This window comes from Hippopotamus amphibius, chromosome 14 (genome assembly GCF_030028045.1).
Source record: "Hippopotamus amphibius kiboko isolate mHipAmp2 chromosome 14, mHipAmp2.hap2, whole genome shotgun sequence".
NCBI lineage: Eukaryota > Metazoa > Chordata > Mammalia > Artiodactyla > Hippopotamidae > Hippopotamus > Hippopotamus amphibius.
Window position 1 is genome coordinate 12,186,355 of NC_080199.1, and position 16,754 is coordinate 12,203,108.

The window sequence follows — 16,754 nt, forward strand, 5'->3', positions numbered from 1 at the left end:
AAAAGCAGTGCCAGTAAATTCTTTAAATGTCGCCAGAGTCAAGTTCTTTAATCACTTCCTTCTTGTGGAAGTTCAGCCGCTAGTACCTTTCCTTCCATATGTTCTTATGAACTTGGCCAACATGGCAGAATGTGAACTCAGAGAGCTGCCAGCAACAGGTTATTTTGAAATGTTCACCTCCTTCCGGTTCAAAGAAACTTACTCTCTTGCAGATATTGCATTGAAAGTCTCTTCTGCAGTTTGATTTGTAAAATTTGCAGCAATAGAGTTGACCCCTGGACAAGGTAGGGGTCAGGGGGTGCAGACCCTCCACGCAGTGGAAAATCCACGTATAACTTCTAGTCGGCCCTCCGTACGTGTCTGCAACTCCACACCTGCGGATTCAACCAACCTTGGATTGTGTGGTATGCTGGTATTTACTATTGAAAAATATCTGAGCATAAGTGGACCTGTACCATTCAACTCGAGCTGTTCAAAAGCCAACTCTAGATTCATCCCCAGGAGACTAGAGGAAGGCCAGCCTTAGAGTAACTAAGCTCATGAAAGGAGGAATGTTTATAGACTGCAAAGGAGAAGATCCAGAAAAAAAAAGCCTTTCTTGGGTATGCAACTCAGAGAGCTCTTTAAATTCTGGTTAATAAAAATAAGGGGTCTAGGCAAAGAAGAGTGATTGAGACAGAAGCAAATATACTCAAAATAAACCTAAAGGTGAGAGGGACCCCAAGTTTCTTAATTTAAGGCTGGCCTTACCTGTAGCCCAATGGCTCTCTAATGACGTCAACTGCACCAAACGCATATTGTGTTGAAATAGGGAACAGCATTTTAAGTGGAAAAAGTTGATTAAAAGAATATGAACACTGGTTAAAGATATGAAAAAGGCTGCTGGTGCACATTCACAACAGTTTTCACAAAATTTAAAATAGCAGCTTAATATTTTAATTGTTTCTTCTTTTGGGAACTGCTTGATAACACAAACTGAGTCCAGAGCTAAGATGCAAGGGGGATTTCTGATTCAACTGAGGACAGACTAAATTTCGTACCTACTTGGTGGAAATTTCAAGAGGCTCGTGCTGTATTTTGGTTTTGCAGGCCTAGCCTTTTTTTTTTTTTTTTTTTTTTAAATCATTGCTTGGTTGGAATCTTCAAAGAAGTTCTGGAGAATCAAATGGGAATTATTCACATTTTAAGTGCAGGCCACAGCAGCACCATTTGGTGAGATAAATCTGTGAGAAATTTCCAAATATGAATCACATATGTGGGGAAGAATCTGGCCAACAGACTTCCTTTAATTAAATGCCTGTCTAATAAAATAGTGTCAATGACATACAGATGACTTGGTAAAGGAGCTGGGGCAATCCGTTGTAAGTTCTGGAATTCATTAAATGCATTTCTTTATGCTACAAGAATTTCTTGCATTTTTATATTCCCCGAACAAGCAGCGACAAAAATCAACCACAAAAGGGTCTATAATTTACATGTTTTGAAATACCATCTAATGAAAGATATTCATGCATGGAGGCCCCGGAGCAGCCATGAGTGGCTTGGAGATTTCTGTTGCTGTATCTGGTCTGTCTTCTCCCCAAGGCCTTAAATATCATTGCACAGAGCAGCCATGATCGGAAGACTCGGCTTCCTTATGGATGCAGGTGACCCCTCTACTAGCTATTGCGTTAGAAAAACTGGCTGACAGGCCTTGGGAAACCCTTTGGAAATCTGAAAGAATTCACAGGTCTCTAATCTCTGTTGCCTATTGGTCACACTCAAACCCATCTCTGATCTTCCTTCACTTAGTTCAACTTCATGGACGTGCCTGCCCTTCTTATGCCACACAGTGAGATTCCAGAGCCCAGGGAAGGACTTGGGGACCAGTGTCTCACAACAGACGGGGGGTGGAGGTCGCTGGCTTTCTCTGACCTCCTCACCTCAGTAAACTGGCTCTACCATCAGGTTCAAAGAATGTTTAGGTTTACTTGCCCAGAAGCACTCTTTACTCACGCAAGGCAAACTCTCCCAGTACTTCAGAACACGTGGCTTTTGAACAAATTACAGCCCCCCTTTTTTTAAGCACCATTAATCACCAAAATTGCCACTCTCACAAAGACTGGCTGAGGAGCAGAAACCGAGTTACTTGGCTGGTACAAAACCAACCGGAGAAAAACCCTACCAGTGACCCTAAAAGTGGAAAATCGTGTCAGTATAGAACCGGGTACACCACCATTGATCGGCTGCTTTTGAAACACTTCAGATAAAAATCACCTCCTTGGGGAAAAGCAAAACAAAATAATTACTGGCATATGTTTTGCTTTGGGGGTTTACAGCTGATGATTCACGTTCTAAGCCAGCTAAGTTAATACCTTTTGCTCATTCATATTTTATGCTCAAACTGCTGTATGATCAGAGGTAAAAAGAAAACTCATTTGAACAAACCACCTTCACAAATAAACCACAGATTCCAAATGTGACTCTGCTTAACTCACATTTGACTACTTTTTTATATAGCAAATTGACATCTTCTTTCTAAGTTAAAACAGAATATACAAAACTGGGTTATATCAGCAAAAGCCCCACAATATAAAAAGCAGTAGTCCTTCCTACCTAGTATGGACTATAATAACCTAAGTCTACATGATTCCTGGTGTCCATATGATTTCAATTATTAATTCATACAAGAGTCTCAAAAAATAAAATACCAAATCCAAAAGGTCCTAGTGCATCAAGATGTCACAAAGAGTAAAACACTGGAGTCCAGAGACCAAGGCTCTGGTGTTAACTTTGTCATGCAACAGCTGTCGGGCTATGTGAAGTCTCTCACCTTCATCCCAACAAGGTTTCTCATCCATAAATAAGGTTTAACCTAGGTGACCTCGAAGGCCCCTTCTAGTTTTAAAACTCTGTGACTCTGTTAAATATGTAAATCTAAAGCAAGGCATGAATAGACTACTTCAATGAACAGCTTTCAAGCTATCAAATAATCAATTTGGGTCATCAATCATGCACTGAATCAAATGATTCGGAAGATAAAGCAAAAGTGTGTATAAAAACAGATTAAGTTTTCAGAATCTTTAAAATCAACTTCTCGACATTCATGTGGACAGAGTCACGTGTGAACCACAGAGTGTGTCAATACTTCTTGTTCAACACTGCTGCCAAATTCTACTCAGTTTCCTAAACACGCTTAACCTTCCCCACAACAAAGCCACATGATGAGATATATAATAAGGCCACTCGCACGGCGGCACGTCAGGGCCGGCTCACTGTTACAACTCTTTTCAATAATTTTGTAGTTACTTAGGATCTAAAAATTTTTTTCTACAACTTATCTTTTAAGAAAAAAATGTACCAAAGACTAAAACGTACCAAAGAGCAGGCACGAGGAGAAGCATTTCATTTGTGATGCTTTTCTTATTCAGCAAGCAAGCCAACATTTCAGCTGACACCTTTATCACATTTCATTAGATTCTAGAAGGCAACAGTGTCTGGCCGAAAAGTGACCCTGACAGCCTAGCAGAGCCATCTGGGGCGCCCAAGAGGAACTCCAGACGAATTCAATCCAAATTTCTAGGGTCAGGGCTCAGGTAACACCAATTTTTTAAATGTCCCAGGTGATTCCAAAGCGCAGCTAAGGCTGAGAAGCAAAGCAAGCTCAAACCAGGCTTTTCCATCTGAAATGCAGAAATGCCAGGTGAAAGGCACTGGTGTAGATGGTAAGATTTAAAAAGAAACCAAACCTCTCACTACTTTACTTTCTTTTTTCCTGCACAGAGAAACAGCCCGAAGTCAACTGTTCCCGAGTGTGTGAGTGTTAAGAATATGTGTAAAAATCAACCAAGGGCCATGAGACTAGGAAACGGCCCTTCTCAGTGCTATGCACTATTCAAAAGCAACCACTGAGTTTGCTAACCTCCTGGTGACAACAGTACCTACCCTGCGAGGTCATACTTTCTCCTGCATCATCACTCAATAGCATCTCTGCGTTTCACCATGAGATTCTGACGGTCAGAGTTACGGCTTCTTCAGCCGTAACTAACATTTGACCCAGGAAAGCAAACCCAAACCAAACCAGCAATCTCATGTCAATTACAGCTCATGAAGATTTACCTCATTTCATAGGAAGTCTGCAAAGAAGAAATTACCCAAATGCTTCTGATTAAAACATTCATTAGTCTTAACTAAGATTTCAACTACACTTCAACTAGCAACCAACTTACATTTGGCCTTGAATTTTGTTAATTCCTCACTTTATGAGGCACAGAAAAGGAGCCCTCCTTTTAAAGAAGGGGTTCAAAGTAAAACCCACACCCTTTCTGGGATCTCAGTGACACGTTAGTCCCGATACTCAACCAAATGGGAGGGTGATCTGCACACACAATTGAAGATACACAGAAAATTTCCACGTAATCACGACACACTATTCACATGATCAGATTCACACTAAAGTATTTCTTCCTAGCCTTCAACCAGAAAGAGAAACAAGCTCTCGGTAACTTGTCACGATGTGTGAAGTTTTGTTCTTCTGAAAGATCTGAGAAGTCAGGCACGCCCTATCCAAACACGGGTCTGCCCCAAACTTCCTCTATCAAACGTTGATTAAAAATTAACAAGTCACTAGGACAGATCATCTCCAGGGAAAGCCTGGTCTCACGACTCCAGGTTCCCAACCCTTGAAGACGTGCCTTCTGGTCTCCTCATTCATACGCCTCTCCTCATTCATATTCCTCTCTCTCCTCTCCTCATTCATATTCCTCTCTCTCCTCGTTCAAAGGCAGGCCACCCAAGGACTTCTTTCTCCTCGCCCCGGAGGGGGAACTCAACGCAGCTGGATTACCAAACACGAGGGGCTGGCTCAGAGGGTCCAGCATTTCAGAGTCTGAATCGCTGGATTCAGTCTCGCTGCTGGTGGAGCCCTCGGTCATTTGCAGGGGTGCCAGCTGGGCTGCCTTGCCAGCGGCACACGCTGACTGCACCACAGGGGTCCTCGAGGTTGGAGCCACGAGAGGTGTGCCATTAGCCAGCGTTCTACCTTCCGAACCAGCCGGGCCGGCCAGGCCTCCCTTTCCATCGAGCCTATCCCTTGCCTCTGGGGTGCAGGCTACCTGGCTAAGAAGGAGCGGATCTGTCTCTGACTTATTATATCTCAGATTCCTTAAGTATGGCCTTTGTAAGATGGGGGAACCATTTTCATAATGAGGACCCTGGCTTGGGAGCGTATCTCTTCCCACACCTCTCTCTCTACGGTCGTGTGCATTTTCAGAAACATAGCCTTGAGACCCGGTCCTGTCCCAACTCCTACTTGGACTTGAACTTCTGCTGCTGGGAGACAAGGGGGGTGCCAGGGGACTGTGACGGCCTGAGCCCCTGAACATCTCATCTATCAGAGAGCTATGCCTTGGGAGTCTGGGGCTTCCACTCATATCAAAGGTGATGTCTGCTGAATCATCATCATGGAATTCTCTGGAAGGCGGCCGCGAGGACGTCACAGAGTGAGGGGAAGCCCCGGGCCTAGCCTCTATTTGCCTCTCATCCCTGGAGAGCAGATAAACACCACTGGTCAAATCACCCTCATAGTTGTCATTTGTTTGGGACCGTGACTGGGACGCTTGTTCCCTGAGGAGGTCGTATTCACTGTCTACATCACTGCAGTCAATGAAAGGAATGGAAGCGCTGCTGCCTCGGGCAGCCCTGGATGCTGGACCTGTGCTTGGCTGCGGGGGCTGAGGTCTACTCTGCTGGGTCCTGTCCTTCACGACCTCCTCCTCTTCCTCCACCGCCGCCCTGCCGGCCCCGGCTGCCTTGGGGCTCCCCGCCGGGCTCCCGTGCGGGGCGGGGCTGCGCTGCGGCCCGGGCTCCTCGGCCGACGCGGTCGGGTCCCTTCCCTGCTGACAGCTCTGGCCGCCCGGGGATTCAGCACCTTCTCCGAGGGTAAGGCTGGCACTCTGCTGAGCCTGGGGGGGGGGGGGGGGGGGGGTGCAAGAAAAAGGGGAGGGAGATGAAGAGAAAAGGCAGAGGTTACACCACAGCTGAAAGAGAGACGTGAGTCTAACTTAATAGCGTCTCCTAAAGCATCAAGTGGCCAAGGATGGCCAAAGAAAGCCTGCCCTCCACGGTCTTAGAACAAAGCATCCTGTCGGGAAGCCGGCAACCCTGAGGGTGGCTGGTCAGGATCCAGGACGTCCCTTCAGGGTGTGCAAGCCGAGGATGCAGGGTCCCCAGCACCACACGGGAGGCACTGCCTCTGCCTTCTAGGATCGGCAGTCTCCTCCTGGGTTTTCAAAGTTTCTGTGGAACAAGAGAGCCCTTCCGGCCCAAAGGGGCTTCCTGAGGGGGTGTGGGCAGGGGGAGGAAAGAGAGGCATCACGGACCCCCAAAGGCAAGGTGACACGGATTTCAGACAGATGACAAAAACGTCTTTGTTTTGATGCCCAAAGGTAGGATGGGCAGGTTACGGACTCTTTGGAACCACACAATGAGATGGCCTTCGTGTTCTTCCCCAACAAAGTTCTTATTCTCTCGTAGAGAAAATCCTGAAAGCTCATCCAGAGACCAACTCCAGTGAAAACAAGCTCTGGCCACCCTCAGAGCAAGAGTGATAATGTGTCTTGCTGCCAACTGTGGTCACTGCTCTGTAACACGAGCCCTGGGAACTCACGGCGCGGTCCTGCGGCAGCGCAAGGTTGTGACCTTGGCACCGAAGGGGAGCTCCACCCATCGCTCGCCAACTAGGTCCTGATCTCTTCACACAAGCGCAGCCATTTATATGGAGGGTGGGCTCAGCTCTGGGTGGTTCCAGCCCTAAGCTGAGTTCAGGCCAGTAGAGCAAACTCCCCTGGGGCAAGGGCCAGGGCACGGGAGGGAGGAGGGAAGTCAGCTGGGGAAGGACACCGGCCAGGGCCTCAGAGCCCAGGCTCCAGGGTGTGGAGCGCAGAGCCTGTGTCTGGTCAGAGCCAGGGCACACAGCTAGACAAAACTCTAGGAAACACCCCAAAGGGGAAGGACAAAGAACTCCAAAGCATCCTAGGACACCCAGTCCTCAGCAGAGGATGTTTGGCGAAAAAGAGCTTTAATAGTGACCGGCACCATCACTGACTTGTTTTGGCACTTCTGAATTCAGCTCTGTAGGCTGCGGAGCAAGGCTTCTGATGGACTGAATCTTGCTGTGCTTCCTGGGAGAAATCACATAAGACAGCAAAAGTTAGGTGAATTGCTTTGCTGTTGGTTTTTTGTTTGTTTTTAAATGAAACATAACAGCATTAGGCACTCCCTCAATAGTGAAGGCACCCAAGTAGTTGGGATAAATGCTCCCGGGAAACAGGCCTAGTCACCCTTTCCATAACACTTGTAGGATTCGGGTGTTGCGTCAACCTTGAAAAAGCTCTCAGCATCCCTGGCTCCCGCTGCAGTGGTCCAGCTGGTTGGGAGAACCAGCCACTGAATGCTAACTCTCTAGTTACGGGAAATGTCACTGGGAGGGAGAAGCTGGCTGGGGCCACGTAGGCTCTGAATTGCAAGTGATGGTCTAACAATATGAAATCAATTTGTGTGCTTTGGGTAATGATTTTCTAGATCAGTTCTATAATAGAGGCCACTGCCACTTATCAGCTAACTCCTTCACAGTGCTCAGTTCAGAGAAAAGGCCCAACCCCAGGAACGAACTTATAGACTCCACAGTAGAAGAAACTGGTTTTTAATGCCATCAACACCTTCACTTTAATCCTTTCCTTCCCTTAGTGTGTCAGTCCCCACCCTCCCAGGGAACCAGCATTAGAAACTTTTTAGGTACTCAAACACACGGAACTGTGTAAATATAGAGATTAAATTCCAAAGTCCATCCAGCTTTTCTTTAAAATACTCCAAATTAACACACCAAAGCTCTGGAGCACCCACATTCTGAGTCAGAGAGAGGCGGACCACTTCTTATATGATCCTCAAAAGATTAACCATCGGAGAAAATGATGGGGTTTGCTACGTCTAGTTAAGGATACAAATAACCTTCTGAACATTACATTTTCTATATACAAGGAGGAAGAAATGACCCCAGATCTGCATCAGGAGAAATATACAAGCATGGTCACGGCAGCACATTTGTTTCAGCAAAAGGAAGACAAAACAAGCAACCTGAATGTTTACCAACAGGCAATCAAATAAATCAAAAATAATACTTTCATAAGATGCCGAAAGGAGATCTCAAAATCAGGGTGGGGGTTAAAAAGCAAGATGCTTATCTAAATGAAAAAAGGACACCCCCCAAAGCAATTCTGCCTATTCTTTTTGGATGCATGAATATTCCTAATAGAAGTAACAGGAATTAGGGAGTTGTTGCCTCTGGGGAGGGGAGGAGGGAACTAAGGAAGGCTGTTGGTTAAAAGGAGGTTTCGCTACATCTGTAACCACAACAGCTGTAAATAAGAGAAGAAGAAATAAAACCCAGAAACCAATGGTAAAATGTTACCAGTTAATTCTAAGTACTAGGAACATGGGTGTCAGCTGTATTCTCTGTGCTTTACTGTAATTTTTAAATGTGTTAAAGTGAAAAAGAAAAACATTAAAACAAACACTTGCAACTCAACAGCCATGGGCGCACCAGCGATGGGCGCACCATCCCCTCAACCCCTTTATCCTTTTCTTTTAGTCCCTCTGGGCAGGGCAAGGCTGAAGGGCAGGGAGCTCTGGAGTTGGATGCCCAGGGCCCGCTTCCCAGCTCTGAGACCTGGGCGAGGGACTCAGCAGCTTTGAGCTGCCATGTCTCCATCTTTAAAAAGGAAATAAGACAGTACTGCCTCACGGAGCAGGTATGAAGACTCCATGAGTTCATATGCCTAAAGGGCTTGGAACAGAGCCTGGTATACAAGAGTGACCAGCATTTGCTAACAACATTAATGAATCCTGTTTCTCCTCAATCGAACTTTATTGAATTAAAAAGTTTACAGAACTCAATATGATTCTGTAATGACCTACATAGGAATAGAATCTAAAAAAGAGTGGATATACGTATATCTGATTCACTTTGCTGTACGGCAGAAACTATCACAACATTGTAAATCAACTATACTCCAAAAAAATGAATTAAAAATAAATAAAACTAAAGAAAAGGGTCTGCAATGTTTCCAAGTAAGAAAAAAGTTTATAGAAACACTTTCAATTCAAATCCCCAAATGTTTACGGACTCACCAATGAGTAGGTTTTTACAGTGCTTTACCCCCTCTGTAAGCTCCTATTCCTCTTCCATCCCCGCCCTCTGCTGGCTTCCTCTTACCCTGGAGTAAGTGTCCTGGGGCCTCAGCTGTTCCTAACGCTGAACCGGCTGCAGCTGACGGGGAGGCAGTGAATCTCTAACTCACCAAACCTGGGGGAAGCGATGCTTAGCCGCAGAGCATCTGCAGAGAATGGCTCCTCTCAAATTGGAAGTAGCACTGACGATTCTTACCTTTCAAACTGCACTTTCTTATGTCCTCCTTCTTTAACGTAGTCGAGAACCTGCTTCTGAGTCCGACCACTAAAATAAAGACCACAAGAGGGGGAGAGGGGAGAAGACAGCAAGGCGTCTCATTTCGCACTCAGCACAGCCCTCTGCCATCTTTGCCTCCCCTCCTCCCACAACCGGGAGATGCGGGGGTTTTCTGGGCTAGCCCAGAAAAAGGACAATCCCAAGAGAAACTGTGCTTCTGTGTCCATTCTGTCTCTTGATATTTCCCTCATAAAGAACAGAAAAAGTGAAATGAACTCAACCACTTAATAATTCTGTGTTTGGTAATGAAACCACCATCCCAAGAGTCTCTATGCTTCACCAAGGCAGGGATCATTCTGTTCACTGCATAATCCCAACACTTAGAATGTGACATGCAGTAGGCACTCAAAGATTTGTGGAAAGAATGAGTGAGAAATGGAATCAATGACGGGCAGGTGTATGTAGCATCCGGTGAAGCTACAGCAAATGTTAACAAGGCACTTTCGCTTCTACAGAGGAAAGGAATTCTTCCTGAATCAGAGAGCTCCACTAGGAGTTGACTGGGGCTGGTAGACTGCCTTGTGCTACCTAACGTTCAAACAGAACACGGCGAGGGGCTGTCAGAAGCCTTCCACAACGACCAGACAAACGCGTCATCGGCCAAGGCTCTTGGAAGCCACCGTTCCCCTGAGGAAAGACGTGGGGAAACGATCACATGATAAACAGGGAGATGTGACGCAGAATCCTCACCTGAACCGAAACGAGGACCCTCGGCTAAAGAGAACAGGCTTTGGCTTTGGTTTGGGCTCTTCGAAAAGTCTAAAAAAGGCATGATGTTCAACACAGATTTTCCAGAAGGACTTGCAGAAATCCCGACTGGCCATTAGGAATTCCAGGGTATCCTGGTATGAGCTCTAGAAAGAGAAAATAACACCTTGGTTTTTTCCATTACCCACAGACATTCAGTTAAAATATGGGAAAGGGGACAGAAAACAAACTTGCCCAACAAAACTTCAATTGTGTATTTTATTACAGCATGACCGTAAATCCACATATTTAGTAAAATACAGTTGTTCCTTATGACAAAATACAGCCATCGTTCAACCATTTTCTCCCCTACGTAATTCCTTAGAGGAACAAGCAGAAAGTAGCGATACTCAGCAGGAGTCATAACATTTCCTTTGACAGAATTTATAAACAAATTCTGTTTACTTGGTTTACATTTCTGTCTTAAAAAAAAAAACCAAAACCCAAGTACTGAAATTCCTCCTCTGCCTCCTTAAAATAACTGAAACACATTTCTTCTTTCTGTTTTCTACCCTACGGTTCACGCCAACTTTGACTATTGCACTTAAGCCTTTTCTCCATCAAAAAGCATAGGGCTCTGGCCTCCAGGTGGCCCCAGGAACCATATAGGAAATGAACGTTTTTTTTTCTGGAGCACAAAAGTATCACTCAAGGCTGAAAAACTCACGGCCTTTGATTTGGGAAAGGGGATATGGTAATTTTCTACTTCCAGACTGAATGCTCCCCCTTTAAGTGGCCATATTATATAAACAAATGTTACCACTATGCGTAACATTCTCAGCAGTTCCAGCTATTTTGGGGAAATTTCACAGTTCTGGGCAGTGCAGTCTCAACTTACAGACAAGTCGTGCTGCAGTACACAGTCTTTGGGACTCAAAACATGTTTTCTCACAGAAACTTCCAGTGGGTGCCTGCTTCCCAAATCAGGCCATAAAAACCTATTACATCCATACTGTAGCCAAACTACTATAAGCCTGGATTGCCATTTATAATCTCACCCTCCCCCCCCGCCCCCACCTTGGGAGAAAGCACTCCAGCTCTGGTTGGTGACATCAGCGCTCCGTCATCCATCCAACCCTATTCATGGTGGATAGGAAAGATGCTTCCTTCCTTCTCTGACCCAGCGCCACATGTGAGTGACACCTTTAGAGAGTCTGTGGGAAGTGTGTTGGGGAGGGGCCAGGTCAGCTCGTGAGAATGTGCTGTCAGGGGTTGGGGACAATAGCAGGACCGTTCCTGGGTGGGCAGGGACAGACCTGGAACATGGCAGCATGCTAAATGGGGGGTCGAGGTGGCCTAGGCTGGAGACACAGAGACTGCACACGAGGGGCGGCCCGTGTGTACACAGGGAAGTGACCCCTCCCCAGGCACACATCTGTGTCCTCTGTCTACTGGTGACGGCAGCTGGGGAGTGACCGAGCACCTGGATACACTGTGTAGACTCGCAGACACCTGAATGGCAGCTGGCCACGGGTTCTGCCTGCACCCTAGCGGGACCCAGTCCATCCCAAGGCAGCTCTGCCGTCTCCCCCTCTTTCCCGAGAGGCACTTACGTTCACATCTGGGCGGAGCTTGATGAGAAAGCGCTTCCTCTTGAAGCTCAGCTTCCGCACTTTTGCCCAGTTGAAGGCATTGATCTTGGTAAAACCCTGAGAAGAGAGGTATCAGCCAGTGAGCCGGGAAATGCATGGGAGCTGGTCTGCTCTGCTCGAGGCGAGCTGAAAGGAGCGCTGACTTTCGACTGCTCCAAAGGATGCCTCCTGCTGGAGAATTCCTGGGCCCTGCGGCTGTGGGATGATACCCTTCCTGCACCATAGTTTCTCACTGATTATATAATCTGGCATTCAAGCTAAGTCTGCCTCCAGGGAGAGAAGAGGCTGGCCCGGCGGCTGATAAAGAGAAAGATAAATAAAAATAAAAACCATGACAACCACTGCAATTATTAGCAACCGTCAGCAGACCGAGTGCCAGGCACTGTCCCAAGTCCTTTACAGATCTTATCTTGTGAAGCCTTAGACGAAACCCAGCGAACTGGACTTATTATCTTCATTCTACACATGTGGAAACTGCGGCATGGCTAGATTTTAATTTGTCCTAAATCACAAGGTTACTGCAGCAGAATGATATTCCCAGGCGTGTGCCTTAGCCAGCAGCTGTTGTTATAGCCACTGAAGCAACACAGTGGTTAGCAAACACCCGCTCTGTCCATACTGCTCTGATTCCAACAGCACAGGCAGGGCCAGGGAGGGGAGACCCCCCCTCCTCCGTGTGTCTCTGAGGCCCGAGGACAGTCTCCAGGAGGGATGCCCACATCCTCATCTTTGATCGCCAGGTGGGCCATGGGGGGAGACCCAGTGGGGAGTCGCCAGATACCAGCTCCCATCCGTCCCATCCTCTCCACTGAAATTAGAATTCCTCAAGCCCACTTGAACACCAGGACCTTTTGTTTAAATTGGTTAGAATGAAGCAATTAGGCACAGGCAAGAAGATTAATTCCGAGATACAGTCCTTGTACATGACCGAGCATTCTCGAAGTTTCAAGTGTCTCAAACACAATCCAAGCAAATTAATTCAATTGTGAGGCACTTCTCCGGCACTCCCCACCCCCCCCACTGTGATCTTTAGAAGAGTTTAAGGATTTTAATTTTGAAATGGAATGGTAGAACTGAAAACCACATTGTTTTACTGCCGTTTTTCTCATCAGGGACTCCTAGATTCTTTCTGCAGGTCAGTAACTGTTAGGGACAGTCACCTCCTCAAATACCAAGCTGCTCACAAAATGTTACTTCCTAGTGTCCCACAGGAAACCCAACTTCAACTCCTTTCGGGACATGAATCTGTGGTAATTACTATCTGTCATAAACATCTGATACAGGAACAGCGAATCACTGGGGTTATTTTGGTAAAATACAAAGGGAGAAATGTAACCCAATCTGGCAGAGCTCAAAAAAGAGTTTTAGGTCATGCATGTATTTACACCTTCAAAACTGGGTGAAATCTGACCCTACTTCATGAGAAAGGCAGATGCCTTCTTCATACCCCTTTGAAACCAAAGCACAGATTACCCACTTTGTTGAAAAGAAAAGCCTTGAGGGACATATTGCACAGCACAGGGAATCTAGCCAATATTTTATAACAGCTTTAAATGGAGTATAATCTATAAAGTATTCCATCATTATGTTGTGCACTTAAAACTAATATAATATTGTAAATCAACCAGACTTCTATTTAAAAAAAGAGAAAAAAGTCTTGAGGAAAACTTTGGGGTGGTGAGTATGTTCATGGTCTTGATTTCATTGATGGTTTCACAGGATACACCTATTTAAGAACTTATACATATTTAAGAACAGCACGCTTTAAATGTGTGCATTTAACTGCACGTCAATAATACTTCAATGAAATTGTTAAGAAAAAGAGACACATTAATCAATAACAATACAGCAGCAGTGTATCCAAGGGTGCACACATTTCAGAGGGCAGAGTGTTATATCCTCATGTAGAAGGTAAGGGTCCAAGAGCAGTATGTGTGTAGCTGCAAAATTATAGCAGGACATGGACACAGCTTCTATGAATTTATAAAACTGCTATCTTTTCTAAGTTCGGCACATGTGAAACCACAAAGAAGCTGACTTAGGTAACACCCAAGTCAGGTTGAAAAACAAAACAAATTAGGTTAAAAGAAATCAGATGAATATCATGAGCAAGTGTAAAAAAGGTGTTTATTTTGGGGCTCTGAAATCCTGATTCCATACTATGTTCTAAGTTAGGTCCACAGAGAGAGATGGATTTCTATGATCCTACAAAGCCAATAAATGCAAACAAATCTGCAATCCTGGATTCCCCAAGCAGACGAAGGGCAAGGACAAGGGAAATCAAACCTGCAAGTCTGAGGGCCTGGAAAGAAACAGGAAACTCTGAGATGAGGTTCGTTTTCCCGTTCACTCGAAAAATAAATATGAGAGGTCTTAGCCTGGACCACCCAACATGGAATCAGAGTCGAAGGGCCAACTCTTATCTCTCCATCACCAAGGGAACTGAGCTGGTTCTAAACGCTCTTACCTGAAACACTAGAATCCCTGTGTTGGCCACGGCCAGGTTGATCTTAGTGCCTTCCCGGTCCTTAGCTGGGTGCAATCGGATGCCGTACATCTCCAGCCTGCGGGCAATCTCCAGAAGCTGGAAATCCGATTCTGCTGGTGTTTGTCCACTGACAAAACAAAAAATTTAAGAGAAAGGCCAGAAGATTTGAATTCCCTGTGTCTATGAATTCGAGATTAAGCACCTTCTCTTGGGAAATAAAAAGGCATTTCATCACCAACAATGGGGCTACCCTATCAGATGACACCCAACCTCCCATTCATTATAACCCAAAGTCGAGCAGCTGGAACAAAAGCTCTATTGCTTGTGTAACACCAAACACCAAAAGTCTGTCTCAAACTCAGCCAGTTTTTTTAGAATCTCAAAGAGTTTCCTTTCAGGTCATATAAAAGCAAAACACCATCGTGTTGAAACAAGTTTCTAGTCACTTACAATAGCCCTAAACTTGCAAAGTTCAAGCAACACTCTTTCTATCAAGGCAACTATCACCAGGACTCAAGTGCCTTCCTTGAAACACAACAACAAAAACAAAAGGCACACAGTTCATGCAGCTCAGTATCAAAAAAACAAACAACCCAATCAAAAAAATGGGCAGAAGACCTAAATAGGCATTTCTCCAAAGAAGACACACAGATGGCCAAGAGGCACATGAAAAGCTGCTCAACATCACTAATTAAAACAGAAATGCAAATCAAAACTACGAGGTGCCACCTCACACTGGTTAGAATGGGCATCATCAGAAAATCTATAAACAATAAATGATGGAGAGGGTGTGGAGAAAAGGGAACCCTTGTGCACTGTTGGTGGGAATGTAAATTGATACAGCCACTATGGAGAACGGTATGGAGGTTCCTTGAAAAACTAAAAATAGAATTACCACATGACCCAGCAATCCCACTACTGGGCATATACCCAGAGAAAACCATAATTCAAAAAGACACCTGCACCCCAATGTTCACTGCAGCACTATTTACAATAGCCAGGTCATGGAAGCAACCTACATGTCTATCAACAGATCAATGGATAAAGAAGATGTACATATACACAATGGAATATTACTCAGCCATAAAAAGGAACAAAATTGGGACATTTGTAGAGACATGGATGGACCTAGAGACTGTCATACAGAGTGAAGTAAGTCAGAAAGAGAAAAACAAATACCGTATATTAACACATATATGCGGAATACAGAAAAATGGTACAGCTCAACCAGTCTGCAAGATAGAAATAGAGACACCTATATAGAGAACAAACATATGGACACCAAGAGTGGAAAGCAGGGAGGGGGTTGCAGTGGGATGAATTGGGAGATTGGGATTGCCATATATACATTACTAATAAGAAAAAATAATCAAATTGTAAAAACAAAACAAAACAAAAGCACAGAGAATGCTTTGAAAATATTTTATTGATCAAAAGAAAAAACCAAAATGGAGATGTCCCCTTCCTGATTTCCTGGTACTTAGTCTTATACTCTCCCTTTTACTCTAAAGCACGGGGTGTCCTAAAATTCCAGTTACTCTGGTCTCACAGGAATGCAAGCGAGGAGCCCAGAGGTCTGGTCTTGGTGGGTAACCTGTGTTTCTGAGAGTTTAGGATAAGTAACAACACTCACCGAGCCTCTGTGTTCTCCTCCCTCACCTTTGTATATTTCTTCCCAATAGTTACTCTGTGTGTGTGTGTGTGTGTATGTATATACATGTGTGTACCCATATATGTTGAAGGACAGAGAGAAACAGCTCAAAGGAATTAGGAAGCAACAAAGAACACTTACATGTGGTTATGGTGAAATTCCACAATTTTGTCTTCTAGTGCATCTTGCTGAGGTATGTACTTATTTTTTGCTAAATGCTCTCTGTCCGATGCTTCATCAAAATCCCCAATCTCAGCTACAAAGAAAGAGAGAAAGAAAAACCAGTCACATATGATTAACACTTCACAATTTGTTATTCTCCCAGTGGACTGTTCCCCAACTAGTAAACCAGAAAAACTAGCTGACAGCATAAGGTGATCCCAGCTGGTGGGTATCATAAGGGCTAGACGTGAGAAGTTGTGGATGTGAGGACATATTTAACAACTGTGCCAACATAAGATGACAGTTCCCACTTTTCTTCATCTCTACCAGTCGGAAAGGAAACTTCAGAATCATCCATCTTTATCCATCCGTGTTCCTGGTTTGCTTCTTTCCTCCCCACCCAATTAGAGGGTCACTTCTACTTCAGGCAGTAAATTCTAGGTATGTGGATTAAGACCTTCTGACTTCCAAATCAGCCCCAGAATTTCAGGGCTTGACAAAATCAGCTTTGGAAACTCACAGACAGCAATTATTAGTGCCAACCCCAAATGTTTCATCATGCAGAGAAAAGAAGACTATAAATACGGGTAAAGGTACATAATAGAATTTGGT

At 45.0% G+C, this 16,754-nt stretch overlaps 1 protein-coding gene across 1 annotated transcript in view; it reads right to left on the reverse strand.

Moving 5' to 3' along the window:
- FARP1 (FERM, ARH/RhoGEF and pleckstrin domain protein 1) overlaps positions 1 to 16,754 on the reverse strand; it is a 297,915-nt gene that overhangs the window by 54,465 nt on the left and 226,696 nt on the right. The window contains exons 7-13 of the mRNA XM_057707383.1: positions 16,122 to 16,236; positions 14,309 to 14,456; positions 11,803 to 11,898; positions 10,193 to 10,356; positions 9,422 to 9,490; positions 7,085 to 7,160; positions 5,693 to 5,942 (exon numbers count right to left, since the gene is read on the reverse strand). Coding sequence (XP_057563366.1) covers positions 5,693 to 5,942; positions 7,085 to 7,160; positions 9,422 to 9,490; positions 10,193 to 10,356; positions 11,803 to 11,898; positions 14,309 to 14,456; positions 16,122 to 16,236 — 918 coding nt within the window. The remainder of the gene's footprint in view (positions 1 to 5,692; positions 5,943 to 7,084; positions 7,161 to 9,421; positions 9,491 to 10,192; positions 10,357 to 11,802; positions 11,899 to 14,308; positions 14,457 to 16,121; positions 16,237 to 16,754) is intronic.